The following is a 27,919-nucleotide window of genomic DNA, read 5'->3' as shown; positions in this document are numbered from 1 at the left end:
TTTATGTGTCCGACTAAGTGTGTTGTCTGATCAGGTTTAAGTGGGCCAAACTTTTAAAAATATGATGCGAAGAAAAATTATCATTTCATATTTTTAATTCTTTTGATATGCTCCCATTTCGACTTCCACCAAAACTTGCACAGCTGACGATAAATTTTGTTTATGGGAGATATTTCTTTATCGATTTCAAGAAAAACCAATTTGTGTTCTAATACAATGCAAATTGGCTCTCTGCTTCTAGACCATTATATATTTAAAACTTGAATGTACTCTACAAAAAATGTTATAAAGTGAGATGTCTACTTCAAGTATAATGCGCACTTGTGTTATCATTTTAAAAAATTATCATCAAAATTTGTTTTCTAGGTAAAACACTTAAGTTTATCATGTGAGTACCTATTTTCCCGCTGAAATTACAGATATGGAATATCATTCTTCTGTGTAGTGTACAAGATTTAATGCAATTTTGTCTAGGTTTAGGGGGTATTCCATAGTTTCTTGATAAATTAGTTTCATTCCTTTTTTTCTGCCAGTGATCAAACATACTGTTACTATTTTTAAATCATTACTTGCTAGAATTTAGGGACTTTGTAATTTGCCTGATCTTAGACTCAATCAGGATGATGTGTCTAAATTGACACTCACTATGTAAAGGGTTAAGTGCTATTTAGTCAGGTTCTTTATCTCAACAACTATCTTTGAATAAATAACTGACAAGAGTTTACAAATAGATTCTATCATGCATGCTGACCTTACTAAAAGAGTCTAAATGGTCTCATACTATGCTATAAATCTCAAAGCTTCTTCTATAAAGGATATGTGACTATTTTTGTTTGCAGGTATGTTGTTCATTCTTGTGTTTTAATGTTTTAGTTTAGAAATGTATAGTATTATTTAGTTTTATATTAATTTATGTTAAAATCTGAGAGCAGTTGTCATGAACAGTGCAATTAAAAATCATATCTACAAGAAAGTTAAATTTATTTTTATTTAAATGAATACAATCAGTTGAAATAATTATGTGTTAGAGGTGAAGTTATTATTGTTACGGAAAAGTTAAATATGTTACAGTATTTAGTAATACTTAGTATCATACTAATAAACTAATTAAATTTTATTACAATATTAATTCTAATAACTTAGTAATATTTAATACGAGGTAGGAGTATGCCACATTGTGTGACGTGCAACAGGCTTCGCTGCGGTTGCATGCAAAACTTATAATCTATTTAATTTAATTCTGAAGATTTTATGCAAGTAAAGAGGGAGACAAAATAATACACAAAAGAAATTGATACAAAACTTATGTTAAGCCAAATTCTATGATTGGACATACAGCATCATAGAATACATTCTTGTATATATAGAAAGGAAATTTCATTAAAACTTTAAAGTCCATGGATGGAATCTTTCTCGAGATATCTTGTCACTTGATACTATCAAATTTTTGATCATTAAGTTAGGTTCCATAACAATGTTCAAATAATAACAGTTCCAGTGAGATAGAGAGGGTTTTACACAAAAGTGCGCTGTACAAAATCTTGTTACTGATTTTGACACGTTCACGACGATGTGTACCCCATTGCGTTTTTCTTGTTTGTCTGTCTTCTTGGTTTGTGAAATTTGATCCCGCGCTTAAATAAATATCTCAAACTATTGTGTATCCCATAGGGTGCACAATTACTTTATTTTTAAGGTAAATTAATTTTTTTAGGTACCCATTGGGGTACACAAAGAAAAATAGAAAAATATAATGAAATAATTGTTTTTTGCAAAATTGCGAAGCCTACATACCTTTCTTGTTATACTTAAATAAAATTATTTCATAATAATAAACTGTACTAATTGTTATAATGTAAACACTAAACCACTAACAAAACTGATATTCTAAAAGGTGTGGATTGCAAGTTATTGTGATTCAAATATGAAAACTCCTGGAGCCCTCCTACTTATTCTGGCTTGTTGCCTACGAGTTGCCAGTTCCCAGAACTACTGTTATGCTGATGACAAGAACCCTTACCTCAACTTTTCCACCAAGACTGCCTATGATCACGAATACAATAGGGAGGGAATTCCACCAGTGCCAGGTATAATATAATTTATGGCTTAATTAATCTACATACATGTATAGATATTTCCTGGTTCCTGTTAGAGATATCACTATGTTTCATAATGTAAAACCTGTCTTCATACAAACATTATTCTATAAGTCAATACAATACGATTTAATTCTAAGCAAGCGGTATGGATGGTGAGTATTCCAGTTTCTGTAAGACTGCAATGTTTATGTAAGACATAACCTTAAACTCAAGTATATACTAGGCTGAATGTTCAGAAATGGGCTTGAAGTAATTGAAAAAGAGAGTTGTAACAAGAGTTCAGTATACAATTTTCCCTAGAACTAAAGGTATTGAGTTAATTTATACAATGTGTGTTATTCCAAACTATCCAGATAATTCAAAAAAGATCTAGTCTCCTAGGCTGAGCTTGATACTTGTTTGTTACAAATATGAATAACCATTTGGACAATCATCAATATAAATCTCTGCCATCATTGTGGCTGTGATAATACTAGTGATTAAAACAACATAATTATAGGAGTGTCTGTCACTACCTGCCAATATACATGTACAACAGCTATAGATACAAATGTCTAGTTTGTATTTTACTCCTCTCATAACCAATTTTTACATTCTAATTTAAGAGACGAGAGCCAATTTATGTTGTATAACCACACAAAATCATTCTTCTAAGAGACGGTCTACAGCCATTCACTGGTCTCAAGAACCTTTTGCTCACACTGGTAGTGCACCTTCTGTAGTGTACCATGAAGTCTACTAGTTTACAATTTCAGCAGTCCCAGAAAGCACTAAAAACAACTACTTTGTTGGAAAATCACCTCTCTTGTCCAAAATGCCAAATATTGCGCAATGTTCCCTTACTATCGCAGGGCAGTAAAAACAGGTGTCCAGTAGTTTTTCTCAAAACACAATTGACACAGCAGATTTCTATTTATCTCTATGCAGACTCTAATTATACGTTTCCTCAGATGCCCATATCCCGTAATCAGACCCACAACCTTAGGGAAGGTGACAATAGAACCAACCCACTCATCCTTTGACTTGGATGTACTCTTCATCTTTACACATGTTCAGTGTGAATCCACCCTGATATGGCCTTAAAGAATTTGCATCTAGAAGTTATACAAAAAGCAGCATACAACATAATTTTTCATGAAATAGGTCAAGGAATTTCCCTTAAGAAAGAAATCAATATTGTCAGTTGTGCTAGTTTTCGTGAAGGTCAAAATAGGAGGGTATCGAAGCATCTAAAATAAATAATAATATTTTCCTGAGATTATATTTTTTTAACCTAATGTATTCAAAACTAACATATCCAAAACATCAGATACATCAATAAAGACTACATCATTGCCATCTAACAATATGGAAACCAACTGTTTGGATGAAAATGATATTCAGTTTCTTTATCTTCTTGGCTGATGATAATAAAACTATAATTTATTCGTCTTATGGTTCATTCTGAGTATGTCAAGCTAACAAGTATGATTTGGGGAAAAAATTAACATTTTTTTATACCATCATATTTAAATTAAAACTATAACGGCTGATGATCAATTTCTTTCCTAGGAGAGATTTCTCTATTGGGTTCACAACAAACAATTTAGTGTGTTTATACAATGTTGCATGTATACAGTTTCTGGACAGTCACTTCCAGTTAATTATCAAAAAAGCTATAATGAACTGGTAGCTCAAGTATAGCTTACCATAGATTCCAACATGTTGTAAGGTTTCCAGGATAGTTTTATTTTAGAAAATTATCAGTAATACAACTTTTAAGAAAAAATATTCTAAAATAAAAATTAATATTTATTTATCACACTTCAAAACTATTGAAACTACAACTCTTGTACATCAATCACGATTGCAGGATGCAAGCCCTTGCAAATGTGGCTGGTGTGTCGACATGGGACTCGATATCCTGGCTCACACAGTATCAAGTGGTTCCAGAACCTGGAGATAATCAGAGATCAGATTGTTGCCAACTACTACGAAAAAAGTAAGTTTTTTATCATCACATTCATATTTCATGTACAATCTACCTATATTCTAAGATATAGGCTTTTAGGATATCATTATCTTATTTCTCTATGGACATAATTTTTACTGTAATTAATTATACAGGAACACTCAGCTTGTGATGAATGCTAATATTTTAATTGAAGTCCACAAAATAACAAACATTTATGCCACAAGTAATTCTTTGATGTACAAGTTGATTTGTTGATCTATTGTTCTTGGGCAGATTCTATATAAAATATTACTCCTTTTACATCACTAACCTAGTTTGTATGATTTGAGGCAACACTATACATTTCACACTGAGCAAAAGCTGGGGAGGTGGCATGGATCTTCAATATATTTTCATAAACATTGTACTTTTAGGATAGTTTGAGGTTTGGATGTTAGGAATCAATTTGTTTGTGTCACTAACCCCACTAACCCACTTCAATATTAGAGCCTTATAAAGATATCCTAACGTCAAGAGTGGTGTGAGGTGATGAAATTCAGCATTGGTAGTTGGACCTACCATTTTATTTAAGGCCAAAATTCCTTTTGCTTGAATGCTATCTGAAACTCTAGGACTCCCTTGGGTGGTAACAGATACCGTTAATTAAGATTCTTGCTAAGAACCAGTTAATCGTAGCTAGTGACAAGGGTACACATAACTCAGCCATTACACTCATGCACTATTCATATTGCCATACTCTTAAAATTCATATGTAGTTATATTGACGTTTAAAGTTGATAAGTTATGATAAATACAGTTAGATGGGATATAATATAATAAAGAGCTTTATTAATCTTCCAATAAATTTATCAAGACCAATTAATAAGAATCTACATATAACTCCTTAAAAAATGAGCTTCATCGAATAATCAAAATAGATAGACAAGATTCTCCTAATATTTTTATAAATTAATGTGAAAAATTAATCAGATTTAGTGAATTGTTTGGAAATTCATTAAATGAATGGCACTAAATTTGTAATTAACATATTTTCTTTGTAAAACTAATTTATTATTATATATTTATTTGAATATTAACTTCATTATGAGCAAGTCATCAAGTTTTTGGCTTCACTGGTTTATACAGTAACTTCTGAGGTTAGAATGTACAAAGCATGGACTGTTAAGATGACTTTTAGAGTTGTAAGAGAAATTTGCAAGAGTAGTCACGCAGACTCCATAAGTTGCTCCTTATGAACGTCGGACTCCAGAACAGCACTGATGATGTCACTTTATAAGAGATTATTTCTCTATAACTACGCTTGTTATCATGAATGCCATTCTTTACTTCAATATTAGCTTTTCTCACAAACCAATAATTTATAAGTATTAAACACTACAAATCTTGTGATAAGTGTGTACCATAATTTCGCTATATTATCTCAAAAATATAAAGAACACTGCAAATTCACTTGTCCTGCTTTCAATTGAGGAGGGGAATTAGGATATGTACATCTTGGACAACCAACCCAAGAGCTTAAACATTAAGCATTAGATGTTCTTTTAAGACTGAGACTATGCATAATTCTGTAAAATAATGTAGTTAGATTCACTGAAACTGTCTTCCTTCGCAAGAATGAGATTCTTCTGGTAAATTCCTGCCAAGTTAAGAACACGTTTTGCAACCAGTTGAACTTTCATATTCTAAACTGAAAAACAGATTGAACAAAGGTAACAAAGGGCTCAATAAATTGTAGCCCATGAACATCAAAATATGAATGTCGTAGGAATGAAATAAATTTGAGAGTTCTAGTTTAAATGTAATATCAAATTAATCTGAAACATATTAATTTAATGTTTGCTCTAGAATATTATTGTTTCTGTTATATGCTGAATGGAAAATAACAATATTTTAATAATTAGCTGAGAACCTTGCTGTTTATTCTTTCCCAATTTTATTTGTGATTCTAAAAAAGAATTTTAACAATCACATTACTATCACAAGTCACAATATTCCAAATTTGAGCATTAAAACATCAAGTTACAGTAACCTACTTTAGTAGTTTTATTATTTCATTTTTTAAATTTTATAAATAGTTAGTTTAATGGACATAATAAGTCAAAACAAGAGAATAATCTCTCCTTTTTTCTAAAAAACAGTGATTTTTGTACTGGAAAGTAATGACATTATTGCAGAGACCACCCTCTGCCAAGAAGATGTGGACAACTTGAAGACATGGTCATTTAATATGAAAAAATCTGAAGCTGACCAGTTGACAGATCAGGGTAGACAAGATCTCTATGGGATGGGCCAACGATTTCTTTCATACTTCCCGGAACTGCTCAACACTTCATACTCCCCTAAGAATTTCACCGTAAGTAACCCTAATTTGTGACCTGGTTGTACAGTCTGATATCACTATACACGATGCATATACAACATATAGAAGAAAAGTGCAAAGGGTATATATCTTTATCTCTCACATTACTTTTCCTAACACAATATCAGACTTTAAAGGTATTGATAGGATTGTGGGCATTCACCATTGTTCAATTTATGTATTACTAGCTGTTCCCCGCGGCTTCGCATGCTTTTTGTAAGCTTTGCTTGTGTATGAGCACTTCTGGTTCAAGTGAATTATATTGTCAACGCCGATGTAGAGTTTACCTTGTTGACACTATCAAGAAAATCTGCTAAAAGTGTATGTTTATAGCCATTGTACACGTACATGTACTTAATAATAAAGTGGTCTAACATTCAAGCTATAAGGCCAAACAGAAATTCATTTGAAAGACAAATATCCATAAAAACTCAGTGTGTGGTTATTATACACAACTATCTCGAAATTGTAGTTTACAATGTGCAGGCGCTTTGATAACTTATATATTTTGCAGCGCCTCCTGGTGGTGAGTTACATCAATGGGCATAGCATATAAACCTTTTACTTGGAAAAATACATATACATACAAATTTTCATAATGATCGGTAAAATAGTTTCTGAGTCTATAAAGGACAAACACACAAATTCATTTTTATATATATAGAAGAAGATAAGTGTAAATCTTATAACCTAGGATGATATGTGAAGCTGCAGTTTCACAGCAGTTCTATTTCAAGTATTACCTTTACCACAGTTCACCAATAAGTAAAAGCACTGCACTTTGTAATAGAGATAAACTTTGCTGTTTCTCAGTTATCTGAGGATCTAGATTCTGTTATTGGTATGTACATCAATACCAGAATCTATACATTTTGGTGTTCTGTCATACTGATATATAGAGCTAGTGTTTGTGTGTGTGTATATATATATATATATATATATATATATATATATATATATATATATAATCATTAAATAGCAGTTTAAGTTATATACACCTTAAGAAAGTCGTTTTTGGTATAAAAAAACCATAGCTTTTAGTACACAAGCAAGGCACAATTGCTCGATGACCTGCATGTACATGCATCCTTTACATATTCTGATATACTCCTTGGCAAAGAGAAGCAAAATTTGTTACTTTCAGAAAATTATAAATTAAGTAAATTTACAGTCACAACGAGGACAAAGGTAATATAAGAATTTTTCTGATTATAAACTTTAAAGTTTATGGCACAATACACAGAACTTACTTTTTGTATTGTAATTATTATTTTCACGGATTATAAGAATATAATTTATTTCAATATTAATATTGGTATTTGCCTTCAGTTTCGTCACACTAAAACGAACCGTACGGCCGAGAGTGCAGAGTATTTCGCTAAGGGTGTGTTTGGGTTCAACTTCAACACACCTCTCCCTCCAGCTGTCGCTGTTGATCGTCTCATACAGGTAAAATATGAAATAAAATGTAATTATTTAATTTTTTAAATTATTAAAATAAAATTTTAATTTAATAGGTTGGTTTGTGTACTTAAGCTGAAGTTATGTTAAACAGAATATTCAACTGCTGAAAGCTCGTACTATGAGGAATCTACAGAAGCTAACAATGAAAATGTTGATAAATATGACATAACTGGAGCTAAACTCAACATTAAAATATGACATATCTAAATAGAAATTGGAGAATTTATCAATGATGTTGCAGAATGACTAGTAGTATCACTAAGTGATGGATCCATTTCAAAAGATAGTTAAGAGAGGTACTTTATTAAAAGGTATCTTAGTATTAAAATCTGTGCTTGGATTTTAAAAACTATTTCATCTATAAATTGAGTACTCTTATGATATGAGCATAATTTCAAATCTAAAGTGATTTATAATACTGTAATATTTTTGTTACAAGTCAAGTATGACAGAATTTTCAGTCACAGTTTTAATAATTTTGAAATGTTAAAGATATTTTTATTGTTTCTTACAGTAGCCCTCATACACTGCATTGCTTTTAGTACATATATTTTTATTGCATTTTAAATCTCTATACAAACACATAATGGATAACAAATGTTTATTGATATACTGGGTGCTTCAAAAAAAATGTATACACACTTTGAACTTCCATAGAAAATTTATTTACCGTTCTACAAAGTAAATTTCAGGAAATTAGAAAGCTTAAAGTCCAATGTAAATGAAACTTAAATAACAAATGTTAATACTGTTCAAATTGGTGACCTGCAGCATCAACACAATCCCGAGTACGAGTCACCACTGATTCTGTACATCGTATCAAAACGTCCAATGAGATTTCTCTACACACAGCTTGAATCTCATTCCAAAGAATGTCTAGGTTACGTGGTTTACGTTTATACACCTCATCTTTTACTGTGCCCCATAAGAAGAAATCCAGTGGTGTAAGGTCTGGAGAGCGTGCTGGAAACTCGATTGGCCCCCTGCGTCCTATCCACTGGCCCGGAAAATTTTGATCCAGGTAAGCTCGTATGTCCCTGTGATAGTGCGGCGGGGCACCATCTTGTTGAAATGTGTAATGTGAGGATTGTCTTCAGCCCAGTAAACACAAATGTGCCTATTGACAGTTCAATTAAGTTTGAATTGGGCTTCATCCGACCCATGATGCTACCCATAAATTCCGGTTCACGTATCACCATCTCCTGAACCCATTCACAAAATTGTAACCTTCGATCTGGATCGTCGTCACTTAGCTGTTGCACCAGCCTTGGAATGTAAACACGATACTTGCCTCTCTTCAGAATGCGTAGCACGCTGCTAGCACTTACATCACTTTCACGTGCCCCTTGCCTTGAATATTTGTTAGGAGAGCGTTGAAAACAGTTCCAAGACTGCCGTTGAAGACTCTTTACTTGTAGCTGTTCGAGGTCGACCTGAATGACCTTTATGCACATCACACACTGTTCCATGAACTTCGAATTTGTCTCGTATGCGTGTAATTGTTAATCTTGAAGGTGGTTATGTATCATAATCCCTTCTCCACTGTCTTTGAACTTCATTTACATTCTCAAACTTCCAGTACCACTTAATAACCTGCTTACGTTCTTCAAAATTCAAACGTACGTCCGCCATGTTGATATTACAAATTCCAACTAACAATATAACATAAAGGGACGATTATGCTGCCACCTGGCGAAGAAATATAACATTAGCCTTGTAGAGCGGGAAAACTACGATAGTTTAAAGTGCGTATACATTTTTTTGAAGCACCCGGTAGATACAAACTGTGGAGGTAGTTGGATTTTGCTAGCCTTATTAAACTGTCCTGTACCGTATTGATGAAGATCTTGTTATTTGAAAGGAACTTGAATTAGTCTTATTTTATTTCCACGTTTTGAACCCAACACATTTTTTTCATATTGAAAACTATTGTTATACTTTAAAAGTGTGTTGTATTTTTTTATTCTTTGTTAGTACTACTAAAATATATGGATGATTGGTTTTTAACAATAAACTAAAGAAGTTACTATTTTATTCTTACAAAACACCCATCATATAAATCAATATTGAAATTTGGTTTCCAGCACACTAATACAAAGTTGGCCTAACAGTTTTAATTTTCACTACACTGTAAATTTTGAAAACTTATCATTATATTTTAAAGGCTTGTGACATAAAGGGATACATGGTGTTGATCCCGGCCGGTGGTGCAAAGTTCTTTTTTTCTAACAGTCCATATAGGAAAATTAGTATGTTTTTATTATACTTTTTGCAAGTATAGTTTTCTTTAAACTCTTTTTTTTTGCTTTAAATATAACACTATTACCCATATTCTACAACAGTTTTAACTGTATTATTCATTGACTAAAATAGTTTAAATTATATTACACCACTTTCAGTATTCAAACTAGTTTGATACTAAAAATATTGACTTATAAAGGATTGCCATATTCCATCAACTGTTTATACAAACCAAAGTTACAAGCTGGAAATATTTAACATTTTATTTGTTTAGGAGTCAAGATCTGGATGAGGAACAATTTACACAAAATCATTCATTGATATGTTTTGTGAACTAGCTATTTTCTTAAATGCAGAGGTACAACATGCTTGTGAAGTACAATATATACTTCTTATAAATTTAGAGTTGTTTTCTAACAGCTATATATTTATATTGTTTCTATACAGTATAGTCAGTGGTAGATTTACTAATACGTCCATGAGGACCGGTCTTATGGGTCACAAAATAGAAAATGAAATGAAATTATAACTTCTGAATAGTTTCAATGCAAATCAAAAATGCTATCTGACATGAATTTTGTCTCCATTTTAAATTACTTATATTGTTAACTTTGAGCAAATAGTAATGTATTTTATTTTAGTACTTGAAATTTAATAAAAAAATTCTCTCATTAGAATTACGAACTTATTATTTTTATCATATCACCATTTGGTACAATAGGATTTACAAAACTCACAAACAAGTTTTAAGGGGGAGGGGGTGGTCGAAATATATTTGGGACTGTGGGCCCAAGGAAGTACATCACTGAGTACAGTAGTAATAACAAATTATTTACTTATATTAAGTATATTTTTGAAATAAATTTTATTTTTGTTTATGTAAAAGTTTTAATTTTGTCAAATTCAAACATATGACCTAGCTTAAAGTGATTGGTCTTCCACAACAAAGTTTTAGGGGCTACCATGATTGTAGCCAGTCTTTTTCCCATTGTGTATTACCAAACTATATAGTCATATTGTATACAGTTACGAGTATATGCATGTAGTTCAGCATATTATTTTCATTTCAATCATATACCTAAATAGGAAATATTTTATAGTTGATAACATTAAACCAGTTTTAGGCATTTAACTCCTGCCAACCACTGCATTTGTTCTAACTTTTGTCTGAACATAATTTTAACGTAGTATTTAAAAATATAGAAAAATAATTTAAATTAATTTGTTTACATCTCACTGTTAAAGTTACAAAAAAATTCAAGGTTTGAAGTAGAATGTACTGAAACAAGAGAAACATCAACAATGCATTATATTATATATAATTGTATATACATATATAATATGTATATACTTGTCAGTAAACAAACATTTAAGATAACAATTTTGCCAGCCCTACAAGATCTGTGCAGCTTGGCTGAACTTTACCAAATCAAAGCAAGAACAGAATGAGTTCTATGACACTCAGTTTGCACAAGAAGTATTAGCCAATGTCAACTACCGCCTTGGTCTCGACAACGTCTCTCTGGGTTAGTTCTCTAAATATTGATAGATTTAAATGCTTACTGCTTACTTTAATGCTTAATGGAAATTTTGTTTTCTCTTTCATTATTACTTATATTTGTATAATTTGAAGTAAATGGATGACAGCAAATATTATTTATAGTTTTATTTATGTATTATTAGAAATGAAAATTAAAGACAATAAATGCAAGTATATGTAAATGAAGTACACATTTGAATACAAATTTATTATATTAAGCCCACAATTTAGTGCTACTGTTATTGTTATTATAAAAAAAGGAATTATCACCTTTAGTTTTGAACTTTTTTTTAATGATTAATTATGCAAAAATATTTTGCTGTGTTGAATTACTTACTGTAAAAGAGTTTGTTTCTGATGTACACTATGAAAATGGCATTATGTCAAAACACATGTTGTGCTTGAACTAAAATGTTCAAAATCAAGAGTGAGTGCTTCCTTTCTTTTCATAATGTCTAACATGTAAATAAAATTATGTGAAGTGTTTACAGTTATTAAAACACAAAATTAATTTTATATTTATAATACAGAAACTGTTCTTGCCATGTATGATGGTTGCCGGTTTCAAGCATCTTGGAATGTGACATCTGTTTCTCCATGGTGTGCAGTCTTCAGCAAAAGTGATTTGGAAGTAAGTGAAATTGTTTCAGAAGACATAATATTAATATACTATGATATGTTTTATTACACAATGTTTGTGTAAACTGGAACGTAGACAATCAAATATACTGTCATAAAAAAATACTCACTGTATATAGTGTGGAATGACGAACATGATTGAAGAACATGAATTATTTAATTCAATTAATTAATTATTCTTGTTTGCTTTTCTCAACAGTGGCATTAAGTTGATTAAGATTCACCATTTCTCTAACTACTGAAATTTAACTCAATATTTTGCAACAACTACTAGGGCTGTCTAAAAAGGAACAAACTCGTGAAATAAAAAATGAATAAAATGGATATAATCAAACTTCATAATATATATGAAAGATACAATACTAAGTTATTTGTTTACCTAAATAAATGTCATGAAGATTAAGGCACTTATAGTATCATGTCACAAGTTATTCAATACTATATGTGTATAAATCTGCCAGCTGTAATTTTAAACACTGGTTTACACTGGTGTGCGTTGATCAACTTACAGTTTCACAATTCACATGCAACACACACGTCTCATCCTCAGTTACTATTTAGTCAATAACTTTATTCCAATTTTTACAGAGGAAGGCTAATGCTACAGCCAGTTCTACTTTTCGTGTCCTTCCATTAGGATATTTGAGTTTATCTAGCAACATTGTGAAAACCAAACTTTTCTACCTCACATTCATACAGCAACTCTATGAAATTTGGGTAAATATTCCAAAAGTTCCGTAATCATGAAACTTTTTATGACATTGGCCATTTAAAAAATCAATACATTACTGTCTCACATGGCCTTCACTCATTATTCTTTTTAAACACACATCACAAAGTTGGTCAAGATTGTAATTGGTTTTTTGCCAACAAAAACTTAATCATGAATACACCTCATAAGTGGTAGAATTTTCTACTGTAGTGCACATTTTAGTACATCACAGAACATACAGGGATTGTTGTGTATTGTATCTATTATTTTATGGAAAACTATTGTATTAATCAATTTCTTTTATTTAGCAACTACAATGAATCGCATTAGTAATTTGATTTCACAGTTCAATATGGATTGTATACAAATACAGTGGTTTTTTCTTAAATATTTCTTGTTGTGTCTATGCAGAAAGAATTCTTTTTTTAATATTGTTTTTACCTCCAGAAGTGGTTAGACAGAGTAATTGTGGTTACACCTATCTTAAATATCCAAATTTTCTCTTATGTTTTGTGTTCTACAGCCAACACTTAAATGTTCTGCAATAGATGATTTTTCAATAGTTGTTTTTGTCTGCAAAATCTGCTATTAATGGCATATTTTAAATAAATGGCATGTTTGACCAATATAAAATTGTGGGAAGTAAGATCTTTTGCTTTGTATAGGATACTGCTGAGCATTCATGATCTCTGCTACTTTGTTTAACTTCAGTGTTCAATTGGTTTTTCAATTAATTTGATGTCTTGAAAGTTAATACTGTATTTAGGTTTTCAATTGTTTTTTCAGAGTTTGGTGAAACCCATGTAGTATGTCACCATATTTAATTGTTGTATTTTTTCCTATAGGAGTTTCACTATTTATTTGTTTACTTTTTTCCTCTTTATCTCTTTTTCTACTATATTGCTATTGTAAAAATAATCATTTTTTTTTTGAGGGAGAGGCAGGAAAAATGCCATTACGCACGCAGGTGGCCAGCCTGTAGTGTGGGACTCCCCTAAAAATGGGTTTACCCACTAAAAAACCTCCTCTACTCTTTAGGATTCTAACCTGGGATTGTTTATCACATTACGTCAGACTAGGCCTAAATTTGGCTTAAGCCTGTGGGGCTCGCTCCTTGTCCAGCCGCTCGGTCAAGGGATCTGGGCCACTTCTCAGTCCAGATCGGGTTTCTTTTCCATGAGGATGCCTTGGATGAACTGTGACAAACAATACTAGTTCCCCTCATCCTCCATAATCTTTTCGCAGCCTGTGTCCACCGAAAAAACACTGAGTTTTCTTGTGGCCTCCAGGCAGGGTCCATTGTCCTCAGGTTTTGTGCTCCAAGCTGTGTTGCCACTGCTGGAAAGTTCGGATCTTGCTGTGTCTTTGCCGATCTCGCCTTGTCTCTGATAAATTGCCTTCCTCTTCCCTGCCATAACAATAATCATTAATAATAATGATTCTAATAATAATAATAGTGTTAACTTTGTTTTCATAATTTTCTGTTGAGAAGGCAGTGGCAACAATCTATCATGGCATTGAAAAAATCCTTTATTGATATGGATGATGTGATGAGGGGTGAATTTTATACTCTGTGGTTGTGTTTTCTATTTTTTTTTAATGTTAAGTCTAAGAAATCAATTTTATTTCTTAGGCTACTTCCAATGCGAACTACAATTGGTGCTATTTAAATGTTTATTCAGGAATTCTAGTTGTCTATGGTTACCTTTGTAGATAACCATTTTATCATCTACCTATCACCAACATAACAGGACCTTATTTTAGTAACTTATTTGTTGCTAGAGGATAAATGAAGATATTTTCAATTTGATTTAACATATTTCAGTGAGAGTAATCAATAATAAAAATCTTATGTCCAATCAGTCTTGTAGTAAATAATATGAATTATTATCTAAACTAAAGTAGTGGTGTTTTAATATTTATTATCACATCTGTTACATTTTTTATGATAATAGCAGTTTTTCAGTTATTTGTAGAGTTTCATTAATAAGTACATGGCCACTGCTAATGTGTTCTTCATTAACACTATAAATATTTTGTGATTTTATAAAATCAAAACTATTTTTAAACTATAGATTTTTAAATCATTAAGTTAGATAACTGAACAAGACCTGTGGTTTGAACTTAACTCATTTGTGCTAGATGAGCTCTAAAGTGTTACAGCCATGTCAAGTTGTCTAAGTATAAATTGAGTTTACACGAGTTACAATTAACAAGCTCACATCACATTTTTTAATACCAACCCCTGGAAAATGAAAGCATACACAAAGCTAAAATTAAACAGTTTTATAACATGTAAGAATATTACTTTACTTATTCATGTTCTCTAAAAATACTTGCTAATAGTTTATATTCATAGAGACTAAAAATATGTTTTGTTCATTAACAGGTTTTGGAGTACGCTCAGGATGTAAAGTATTACTACAAATCTGGGCCAGGTAGAGTTGTTAACCACAGACTAGCGTGTCCTCTCCTCAGAGATCTCATTAATAAGTTCAGGTGAGGTGTGTGGTGTAACTAGAACAGAGATAACAATATTGGTTTACGAGGTAAGATAGAATGTGTTGGTGAACTCTGATTTCAATACAAGGTTGGGCTAGTGAGAGATACCTACCAATGACATGTCTCACCTCTATTGATATATCTCTTCACTCAGTTCAGATGAGATCTATGGTGTAGGTGGGTCAGAGATTACAAAGTTACATTCTGTAGGTGTTCGAGAACTAAATCTACTGTGCTACAAGGCTAAGACAGAAAGAGACATCACTTATTTAGAGATTTCATCACTCAAGTTCCGGTGAGGTCTATTGTGTAGTTAGGGCAGAGATACGTTATAATTCAAGGTCAAAGTCAGTAGGTGTTGAACTCTTAAGTCTACTAGAAGGCGGGTCAGAAAGAAACATCATCAAGTTTCTTGACCAAGTTTTGATTGACTGGCTTGAGTCAGTTTGTCAGATCACTTGTGACTTAATATTGATTACAAACCAAATCTATTTATTTAATTATGTAATGATTATTAAAGTTTTATTAATTTTCAGTTACTTTTAGTTGGTTTTTATTGCATTCTATTGCCATTTTTAATAATTGAAGTTTATTTGTATCTTTTTTTTTCATAATATTAACCCAATAGAATAGCCAAGTTCTTTGTTAATGTAATTTCAAATGCTGGTCTTATTATTGTTATTTTTTAAGCTTACTTATACCTTGTGTCATAGAATTTTGTATGTTTTTGTTCATGAAAGTATAGATTATTTTCAATGTAAGTAATTTCTAATTACTTGTAGAATATTTTTTATTACTCATAATTGATTGAAAATAAAATTTAACTTTCATTGTGCTTAGACTCTTGTGCAATGAAGTAAGTCTACTTTTCACAACATAATGTACGACTATAGCAACAGTTGACTTCAACCATAGGTACCAGTAAGATTAAACGCCGGGGCGGCAAATCACGAATTTGACGTTACCAACGTATTCTGCTCACCCTCCTGAACAAAAAATATATATAGTACTAGGGGGTGCAAATGACAAATAACATGATTTTAGGGGGTATATTGATAAGTGGTAAAGTTTCTAATGTTTTAATGTTCAGTTTGTGTGCTGTGTCTGGATAATCTGTTTACTTGAATATTATCTGCGGCTGGGACTGATAGCAGCCTGATAGCATACCTGTTATCTGAGTTGTCCGGGGCATAGGTCAGTTCTACACAAGATATCGTGTTCAGTAGGTCGGATTGAGTGAGTGAGTTTACAATGATGAATCAACCATCCACTAGTTCAACCAACCCTAGTGAATTGTGTGTGTCGGAGTGTTTCGTAGGGCACGTAAAGAGCTTACGTTTTAACCGAAACGAAATTATCTCTTTTTTAATAGAACAGGGCATTTTTTAAAATGAGTGTATTTGTTCGTCGTGCGGTCGAGTGGTGTTTTTAAAACCGGGAGACTGTGTCGTTTCGTTGTGATAGACCACTTTTTTGTTGCTGCTGTTTAGCTATATCCGCCAACACACACTAATGGTAAGTGTTCTCTGTTAATATCCATCTATATATTTGAGTTTTTCATGATTTATTTAGTTTTTAAACTTTACATAATTGCCTTTGCATTACATTTCAATTTATATTTTTGATCAGCCCCTCTAGAATTTTATATTTTACTGATAGGTACTATCTCGAGGGATGTTTTTCTTTTATTGACATCAGCGCGGGGCAGCACCGAAGGTGCTGCCGAAGCCCGCGCTGATGGCCGGAGGCACTCGTAATTAATTTTTTTTTCTCGAAATTAAGAAAAACATTATTAATTTTGATCAAAATTCTGCTCATTTCTGTAATTTCTCATTTACGTTTGCAAAAGATGGCGGCGCAACCGATGACGTCATCACGAGGTTCAATCATTGGCCACAAAAGGTCACGTGACGCTAGACGTGGATGTAGAACATGGAGATATTACTGGAAAGTTATTTAATTTTTTATTTTCTAGAACTTCGTTATTTCTCATTTCCACCCCATCAAACCTTATACTTTTTTTATATAGGACGATTCCAATAAGTTAAAAACGCAAAACTCGTATTTTTCCGCCCCGGCGGTTAATATGATAATTACCCAACCATATTTATAAACATTTCTCATAAACTTAGACCAACAGTTATTTTGTCATTGTAGTTGACTCCACTGTATTGAAAAACAAAACAAATTAGCAACTATGATGTCCTGGTGTTGATTGCAGTGCAGTGGAAACACAACCTGACGTGAAGCACCCTAATGCTCTTCTCTACTTCACACATGACTATATGGTGGACATATTGGGAGTGGGACTAGGCCTGGCCAGCAATCCCACCCCTCTCACTGGTCACAACTACCCACAGCAACAGAACCGTCAGTTCCGCTCCTCACGAATCACCCCCTTTGCTGCCAACATTATGGCTGTCCTCTACAGGTATTTTATGAGTAGCACTCTTTGTACTCTCTCACTACTTTCTAATCTACAAGAGGTTATCAGTGTCAAAACTTGTTAAACATTATTATGAATTTACTTACCTTTGAAGATATGGAAAATGATTGTTAGTTTTTCTTTATAACGTGTTTCGCTGCAGTTGCAGCATAATTATTGCACCTATGACTGGATATGTAGCCAGTTCAAGTGGTGTTTATTTTAGTGCTTAAACAATGTTAATTTTAAAGCAGTTATACTAAATTATCAGTGATGAATTTTACTATATTTACTGAGTGAAGTGTACTTTACCTGGGGCACAGTTAAATATAACTTATTTTACTGCAGACTACATAATATTTTGATTATTTAAACACTCATTATTTTCTCTACTATAGCACATGTTTTTCAACCACTCATAAATAGCCTTTTTTAAGTGTAAATAGCACATAACAAATCACTTTCATGATATAACAGTTATTTTATATATGTGGGATTTAAGACTTTGACAGTTTGGAATTTATAGAACAAAAGAAAAATTAATTAAAATTGTAAATAACTGGTGCATTTGTCTGACTGGAGCAGTTATTTCCTGTTCAGTACTGCCAACCCCCCACCATTTACCTGCACTACTCAGCTGTACTCTGCCAGCTGCTTGTCCACTTATCAGTTGCCTAATTGATAGCAGCAGTTTGTTTACATTATCAGCTGTCAAGTCCATCTGCTGTACAACTTGTCTGCTTACAGTGTAAACAGTTGATGGTTAAACTCCCACAACTGACATAATATCTTTTGCATGAATTAATAATTTGTGAACAATTATACAATGACTTATTAATTGAATTTTATATTTTTTGACAATCCAATATAAATTCTAATTTTACACATACACAAAGTATTTATCTCTCATTTATTCTAGTGTAATCTTAATGTGATTTATCTTAAGAATGATTTCTCTTGAAATGGCACTGGCTTCTGAGGAAGTTGAACACTTAGCAATTGAGCTTTATGGAGAATTTAACAAGATTACAGAGGAATGCGATCCACTCATGTTCAACAATGTATTTAAATTATTGACAAATATGCTTCAAAGCTTTGACAAAAGCGTTATTGAAAATAAATCACTTCAAGAAACACTGTCATTATTGGATTTAGAAAAGGAAGACATTCTTTCAAGTTTAAATGAAACCAAGAAAAATTGCAGCAAAAAAGATGAAAAAATTTGGAAATTACAGGAAGAAGTTGACATATTAAGGCTGGACTCTAAAGAGAAAATTTGGAAGAACGAAATAGAACGGATATCTAAACAAAGAGCAAATGCAGAAGAACAACTTATACAAGAAAAGAAGAAACTTGAAAATATATTAGAAGAAAATAAATTAAAAAATAAATTAAAAGAAATGAAATGCCAAAATCTTGAACACCTTTATTCAGAATTAATGCTAGATCATAGGAATCTAATTGAAGTAACCAAACTACTTGAAGAGGACTTAAAAACCCTCTCTAATACCCATAAAGAAAATCATCTGGACGAATCAGGGAAAACATTCTATGAAGTAATCAGAAAAGGTAAACATATTAATACAAAGTCTTTGAATGAGTGGCCAACCCTCCCAAATACTTCTATCACACTTTCAAACAAGTATGACATTTTATCAGGGCTGATAACAGATGAACCTTTGCAAAACCAGACTGAAATCAACACACTAAACAGTGACTACAAGAATGAAAGTAAATTAAAGCAGAAAAGGCCTATTATTAAATCTAAAACATACACAAAACAAGAAACAATTAAAAACAGTTTTATACCCAAAAAAATCCAAATTTTTGCTGACAGTCATGGTAAAAATCTGTATGACGCAGTGCAACCACTAGTAGGTACCAGATTCTGAGGTTTTTGTCAATGCCTGTCCTGGAGCCCCAATAACCCACATACTGCAGAACACTAACGCAATGTGTACAGACCTCACAGACCAGGACGTGGTTGTAATAATCGGAGGGGCTAATGATATGAGCCGTGTTACCTACAGAAACCGTCGAGCTGCACAAGTAATTCCAGGTCAAATACATCGGTTTTGTCAGCAAAATAACCATACCAACTTTATTTTTGTACCATTGTTTCAAAGACACGACCTGGAGAAAAAACATTTCATTAACAAAGAAATTGCAATTTTAAACGGTAAACTGGAGGAAATGGAGAGCTTCAATGTTATTGATGGGACTGAACTGAGAGGACAGCATTTTACTCGCCATGGAATGCATCTGAACAAGATGGGAAAAAAATTGCTTGGCAGGAAGATAGTTCAGGCTATTGGTAGAACTTCAGCGACATCAAAGTCTGATCCTGACCTCTGCGGAGAAATACCTACTCAAGAGCAAACCACCAGCCCATCTGTGATAGAGGTCAGCCCAAGGATAAGCTTGGAGTCAACTCTGGAGGAGCAGACCATCTCAGCAGTATTTCAACAGACATCACCAGTGAAGCTGACTACTGACCCTACCGTGACTGAGTCCCTACAGACACCACCACCTGGACACTCCACCAGCCCTCACCTGTCGGGAGACAATGGGACTTGTCTACAGTCTCCAACTCTAGTGAAGCATAGCTCTTTTTCTATTTCTTCACCTTTTCAGGGTTTTGAAACGCCCAAAACAGACAAAAGAGTGGTGTCTCAACAATTAGTGGATGAATGTAAAAGAAATATTACAGTAGAACCCCAAGGTAGAAACAGTTATTTTTTAAGAAAAAAAGTACAAAATGTAAAAAAACCTTAGTTGAAAATAATGGAAAAACCCCTTGTCTGTTTCAAAATTTAACAACCTTTAACAATGAATCTAGTTCACTCATTGAATCAAACTTGCACATCGGTCTTAACATTTTACAAATTAATATCCAATGTCTCCGTAATAAATTATTAGAATTAGAACACTTGTCTAAACTTAAGCATATAGATATTATAAGCATTTGTGAGCACTGGTTACTAGAAGAGCAGATATCTTTGTTTACACCTCAGGGCTACAAAGCTGCAAGTATGGTGTGTCGCAAAGCCTCAAAAAATGGGGGTGCTGGTATTTTTATAAGAGATTCGCTTGAATATAGTGAACTAGACCTAAGCAAATTTAATCTAGAGCAAAATTTAGAAATTTCAGGAATAAAATTGGCCAATTTAGAAGTAGCAATAGTTTCTCTGTATGTATAGATCACCTTGTGGTAATATGGACTTATTTTTTGATAACTTTGAACAAGCTATTAAAAAGGTTTTGCAACATACCTCTAAGTTAGTCATTGGAGGTGACTTCAACATACCATTCCATAAAACCACTGACACAGTGACAACCACCTTTGTAAACATCTTACGCTCTCTTAACTTGGTAGCTATAAATAAGGCTCCTACAAGAAATGATTCGTGTCTCGATAACATCCTCGTAAATTTTTCAAGGGATTGTTATGAATTAAAAGTTTTGAATGACTGCATTTCCGATCATAATCCTCTTCTATTAAATCTAAAACTTGATAGATCATGTAGACCAAATGAGACAGTCACATCCTCAAAAAAATGTATGCGTAAGCAAAATGAGACACAAATTAAATTGTTTGCAGAAAGTTTGGAGAGTGAAAGGTGGGAAATAATTGATACCTATAAAAGAAAAGAGATTGACATTGAAACTTTATTTAACAGTTTTCTAAAAACATATAACAATATTTGGTATCTATCATCTCCATTAGTTAAAATTGGTGTTAAAAGCAAGCAGACAAAGAAACTTTTGTGGTACAATGAAGATTTAAAAAGAGGTAGAGAAATAATGCTAGGTTATTTTGATGTTTTTAAGAATCTTAGAAAAACTGGGTCTCAGCATATGGAAGCCGCATATAACCTTTATAAATTCTTCAAAAAAGAGTATAGAAAAAAGCTCAACCTAGCAAAAAGGGCTTGTTTTGAAAATCATATAGAGGGAGCTAGTAATAAATGTAAGGCTGCCTGGGAGGTAATTTCCTCAGAAACACAAAACAACACAGGTGTGACACCAACAACACTTGATCCACACCTAACTAACCAGTATTTCATACAGTCGGTGGCAGACATTCAAACTAACATTGATAACACTGACATATTGGCAACCAACCTACTGGCTAACACTTTAACTAACTGTGTACCTCAATTTACTTGGTCATTAATCACCCCAACTGATGTAACTAAGGTAGCTGCTAAATTGTCAAACTCTAAAACTTCCGACTTTTATGGTATATCTAATTATATTGTCAAGAACACAATAAAACACATCAGTTCACCATTAGCTTTCATCTTCAATCAATGCTTATTACATGGATATTTTCCTGATCTTCTAAAAGTTTCCAAGGTATTGCCAGTCTACAAAAAAGGGGACAGATCTCTGCCCCAAAGCTATCGCCCAATTTCTATAGTCCCCATCTTATCAAAAGTTTTTGAATCTATAATGTATCATCAACTTAATCAACATTTTGAGTCCAATAATATAATCAGTAATAACCAACATGGCTTTCGTACCAATAAATCTACAACTTCTGCCGTTACAGAAATAGTCGTTAAAGCACTTCATGCTTTTGAACAAAAGGAGTCAGTTGCTTTAACACTCATTGATTTAAGTAAGGCGTTCGATTGCGTGAATCATGGCATCCTCCTCGACAAACTTAAGATCTATGGTATATCAGAAAATTCCATTAATATATTGCAGTCATATCTATCGAATAGAGTACAATATGTTTCTGTTCAAGCTCAGCAGTCTACCACTCTTTCTGTGGCCACAGGTGTACCACAGGGTTCAGTTTTAGGACCATTCTTATTCATCATTTTTATAAATGATCTGCCCTCTAATGTGTTGTCTAACATTGTTATTTATGCTGATGACACCACTCTTTTTTCATCTAATAAGCAGTTGAATACTCTGAAAGAAAACATGGATGCATCTCACAGCTTGGCTTTAAATTGGTTCACTTCTAATAGACTGATATGTAATCAGGAGAAAACGCAAAATCTGCTTCTCAGCTTATCTGAAAATTATGAAGATCAATCTGTAAAATTGTTGGGTTTTCATCTTGACAGCAAGCTTAATTGGAAATCACACATTGACCATGTATGTAGAAAAATATCTAGAGTCTTGTATCTAATGTGGAAACTGAGGGATTTTGTTAGCTGTGAATATTTGAGAGTGGCATATTTTGCCTTTTTTCAATCACACATTTCCTATGGCATTGTTTTGTGGGGTCACTCCAATGCTGTGAATGATATTCTTCTCATTCAAAAAAAAGTAGTTAGAACCATCAGTAGAAGCAGCTCTCTAGAACATTGCAAACCACTTTTTATCAATCTCAAATTCATGACAGTTATTAACCTTTACATTTTTCATATACTAGTCTATACAAAATTACAAATTACAGATTTCAATACCAGACAAGATTTTCATCAACACAATACCAGGGGTAAAAACAAATTAGATCTCCCTCAGCACAGGTTAGTCAAAACCGGCAACTCTTTTAAATTCAATTGCATAACTTTTTATAATAAGCTGCCTGCATCTGCTACAATGACTCCTTTCAATATTTTTAAACTAAAGATAAGTAACTGGCTCATATGCAATCCATTCTACTCTTTAAAAGAATTTTTGGTAATTATCATATTAACGGCCGGGGCGGAAAAATACGACTTTTGCGTTCTTAACTTATTGGAATCGTCCTATATAAAAAAAAGTATAAGGTTTGATGGGGTGGAAATGAGAAATAACGAAGTTCTAGAAAATAAAAAATTAAATAACTTTCCAGTAATATCTCCATGTTCTACATCCACGTCTAGCGTCACGTGACCTTTTGTGGCCAATGATTGAACCTCGTGATGACGTCATCGGTTTCGCCGCCATCTTTGCAAACGTAAATGAGAAATAATACAGAAATGAGCAGAATTTTTATAAAAATTAATAATGTTTTTCTTAATTTCGAAAAAAAAATTAATTACGGTGCCTCCGGCCATCAGCGCGGGCTTCGGCAGCACCTTCGCGGTGCTGCCGAAGCCCGCGCTGATGTCAATAAAAGAAAAACATCCCTCGAGATAGTACCTATCAGTAAAATATAAAATTCTAGAGGGGCTGATCAAAAATATAAATTGAAATGTAATGCAAAGGCAATTATGTAAAGTTAAAAAACTAAATAAATCATGAAAAACTCAAATATATAGATGGATATTAACAGAGAACACTTACCATTAGTGTGTTGGCGGATATAGCTGAGCAGCAGCAACAAAAATGTGGTGGAGCCTGGTATGTGGGTGGGGGTACTTTGCCTTAAAAAGGAATTCTGCCAGGTACCCAACAAAATGGTCAGTCCGGACACCATACCGAGGGATTGTTGGCCCTGACTTCCCTCCAGTGTCTCTCAATTGTGTATGTGTGGGCGCCGGTGTTAGGGTCGACAAAGTTTATTGAGTGATTGACCGTTAAGTGCCTAAATCCCTCGTCACCGAGACAATTGTAGGCCCGCTAACAGTCGCTAACAATTGTGGTACCTGGCAGAACCCATTGTTGAATTATGTCGAGCAGAGTGTCCCTATCGCGTTGATCTACAGGAACAAGGAAGGACTCTCTGCTCTGCCTTTCTATTCCCCCAAAAACCCACTGTCCCTGAATATTTCTGCCGCGATTGTACTTTCTCTTTCCAAATTTTGCCTCGTCAATTTCAACGACTGTCAAAGGTCCGCCAATTTTCTTCGACGTCGTTGAAATGTGATGAAAGTACACTTCGCGGCAGAAAGAATACCAGTCCACCACACAATTTGAAGAAACGCCAAACTCCAAGGAAATGTATCGTTGTCTCGGAGGCTTGAGGTGAAGCAACGTGGTCACCAAACCAAAATAGGTCTCTAAATCTAGTCGCGTTCTTTCGAAAAATGAACCTGCCCGAGCAGATTTTTTAAAATTGCAACATTTAAAACTTTTTTTTTTACTACTTTTCCTAATTTGTCTATCACAACGAAACAACAAAGTCTCCCGGTTTAAAAACACCACTCGACCGCACGACGAACAAATACACTCATTTTTAAAAATACCATGTTCAATTAAAAAAGAGATAATTTCGTTTCGGTTAAAACGTAAGCTCTTTACGTGCCCTACCAAACACTCCGACACACACAATTCACTAGGGTTGGTTGAACTAGTGGATGGTTGATTCATCATTCTAAACGCACTGACTCAATCCGACCTACTGAACACGATATCTTGTGTAGAACTGACCTATGCCCCGGACAACTCAGATAACAGGTATGCTATCAGGCTGCTATCAGTCCCGGCCGCAGATAATATTCAAGTAAACAGATTATCCAGACACAGCACACAAACTGAACATTAAAACATTAGAAACTTTACCACTTATCAATATACCCCCTAAAATCATGTTATTTGTCATTTGCACCCCATAGTACTATATATATTTTTTGTTCAGGAGGGTGAGCAGAATACGTTGGTAACGTCAAATTCGTGATTTGCCGCCCCGGCGTTTAATCTTACTGGTACGGAAGTTTTAGATTCTGACATAAATATCATTTTTTGATTAGTTTGATTTGTAGATTTCTGATTTTTCTATACTGTATTAGCTATAACGTAATTAACAAACCATGTGCACACTCTTCATAGATTATATTAAACCTGTTACTTGGTCATAAAATTAGTATAATTATAGTACAATATTGTAATAACTAATTTTGTTGTTGTAAATATCAGTGCTGTATATTTTGACGATGCCTATTTCATATTGTTGTGACCAATGGCTAATAAACTTCTTGATTCTTGATTATACATTCATATAAAGATTGACAGTTGCCTCACTTTCATCGCCATGCAAAATGATCCTTAGATTTTGAATACAATTGCCAGTTCCTATTACAAATTTACCCATTATATACCACACCTGAAAATAAATTTACTTGAGTTCTGTAAGTGGTTTTGGCATGTTTATTGTAACACCGTTTTAACTTAAGATGTAGATCTGTTTATGGTTTTGGTTTCAAGTTAGAATAAGCAATGCTTTGTAAATGTTCACAGTTTTTTGCAAACACGGGTCAATTAAAATAAAAGTTTCTTTTTAAAAACTTAACAATGTTAAACTATGTTATCTCACTATCCATTCAATTTTAATCAAATACAGTGAATGAAGATATGGTAAAATTTTGTTTTATCTGTCTACATTTTGATGGTTCTGAATACATTTACAATTTCATCAGTTTAGTACTTTTGGTATGTTTACTCTTATAATTTTAATGTTTATCATCAATACATACATATCCAGCAGTGTAATAACTATTATGATGCTAGGCATAGCATCAAAGTGAAGTTTTATGATTACACTAAATTCTGTATTTAACAGGTGTACACAGGGTGAACCTCTCCAAGTGATGTTCTACTTATCTGAACGTCCAGTTGACCTCCCAGGCTGTAGCGGGGGTCGGTGTGCCTGGGCTGACTTCAAACGCAGATTCGCTGCCACAGTCAACGCTTCTACTTGTACAGACTTTGACTACTGTAATAGCACCAAAACTTCCAAAGCAGACTCAGCCCTCCTGGTCAGCACCTATCTACTCTCTGCCATTCTACTTACCTCTGCTCTAATCTACTGCAGATAGCAGGGCAATCCTCAGAATTGTCAGACAAATATCCTTAAGGTTAAATATGGCTATTTATTTATTTATACGTTATATTAAGTGACAACATAGCAAACAACTTTTTTCATAATCCACAAAAAATACATATTTAATTATGTAATACAGGGTACATTTTTACATACATGTAATACACAAAATTTTAATGTATAACAAATACATTTGTTTCAAATAAGATGTTTTATGACATAAAACAAAATCTAAAGCCTTTACAAAAATTATATTTTATTAATTTATAAATATCCTCAGATTTACAGGTAAAATGCCTTCTCGATACAAACATATCTTTAATTAATAGCAACTTCCATACAAGCCAAACTTCCTACCTCTCCTTATTTATTACCATAAACTTTGGTCATTCTCAGTTGTATGAGTGAAATATTGCTTTTGTATATAGAGCTGTAAATCAATCCTACAATATTATCTGGAGTCTGATTTCAAAAAAGAAAATGCTTTGTATTTGATCCTAGTGTTACTCTAAAAAAATATTATTATTACTGTTACTGTAAAAATCAATATTAAAACAGTAGAGAATATTAGATGTGTAATCCATTGAACTAGTCCTGCCAAAATCCTTTCTTTATTGTAAAAAAATTAGAAAAACATATATATGTAACTGTTGAAAACCAATAAATAGAATGTGATTGGTCAGTAAATTATAATATATAATTCAATGAAAAAGTTAAGAGAGATTTTTCCCATAGCCACTTGTACTTAAACAATTTTTTAAAAGGTTTATCAATATTTTAACAATATTAATTCATATTGATAATTATACTTGACTTGGATAAAATAGCTCAATTATTTATCCAATTCTCTTTATTTAAAAACCTTTTTTAAATTTTTGGTATACAATATACAAGTCCTTTGGCCAGATTTCGAAGTAAACCAACTCACATTGGGAGAGTTTTACAGGAAAGCTAATTAATGGTTTCATACATTTTTACTGTAGAATAAATATCCTTTAATTTAATTTAACATGACAAAATTCTAATTAAAATTTGGGTTTATTTGGTACTAAAATTTTGAGATGGTTTGTTTTTAAGTTTTATCAAGCAGAAAAATGGGATAGGTAAATTAAAACGATTTTTACTTTTTATAACTGTTGGAGTCTCATTTAGAGTCTGAGAACTGTTTATGTAGTGTCAAATAGCAATGAACATTCACACTCAGCTCATGAGCCACATGCGGCACCTGTGTTCAACTAATGTGACTCTGTCCATTATTAGCAACATTGTACACACAATGCCATCTGCTCATGAATTGTCAACGCTGTAAGAGTATACACAGTGACACAGTAGTCATT

General features: G+C 32.9%; 1 protein-coding gene across 1 annotated transcript; it reads left to right on the top strand.

Moving 5' to 3' along the window:
* Nucleotides 1-429: 429 nt before the first annotated feature.
* Nucleotides 430-27,149, top strand: LOC124369222 (multiple inositol polyphosphate phosphatase 1-like). The gene is made up of 10 exons (XM_046827082.1): nt 430-839; nt 1,895-2,087; nt 3,952-4,080; nt 6,228-6,406; nt 7,742-7,861; nt 11,508-11,643; nt 12,188-12,288; nt 15,398-15,507; nt 17,732-17,941; nt 26,322-27,149. The coding sequence occupies exons 2-10, from the start codon at nt 1,925-1,927 to the stop codon at nt 26,575-26,577; spliced, it is 1,404 nt and encodes a 467-aa protein (XP_046683038.1). The 5' UTR covers nt 430-839; nt 1,895-1,924; the 3' UTR covers nt 26,578-27,149.
* Nucleotides 27,150-27,919: the final 770 nt, after the last annotated feature.

This window comes from Homalodisca vitripennis, chromosome 1, assembly GCF_021130785.1.
Source record: "Homalodisca vitripennis isolate AUS2020 chromosome 1, UT_GWSS_2.1, whole genome shotgun sequence".
Taxonomy (NCBI): domain Eukaryota; kingdom Metazoa; phylum Arthropoda; class Insecta; order Hemiptera; family Cicadellidae; genus Homalodisca; species Homalodisca vitripennis.
Note: the sequence above shows the minus strand (reverse complement) of the source record. Positions and strands in the feature narration are given on the sequence as shown.

Bases quoted from the DNA above. Each gene is read 5' to 3' on its own strand.
- LOC124369222 (XM_046827082.1), top strand. From the start codon at position 1,925: ATGAAAACTCCTGGAGCCCTCCTACTTATTCTGGCTTGTTGCCTACGA. The intron at 7,862-11,507 runs GTAAAATATGAA...CAATTTTGCCAG, and splicing joins CTGTTGATCGTCTCATACAG to CCCTACAAGATCTGTGCAGC. The intron at 12,289-15,397 runs GTAAGTGAAATT...GTTCATTAACAG, and splicing joins TCAGCAAAAGTGATTTGGAA to GTTTTGGAGTACGCTCAGGA.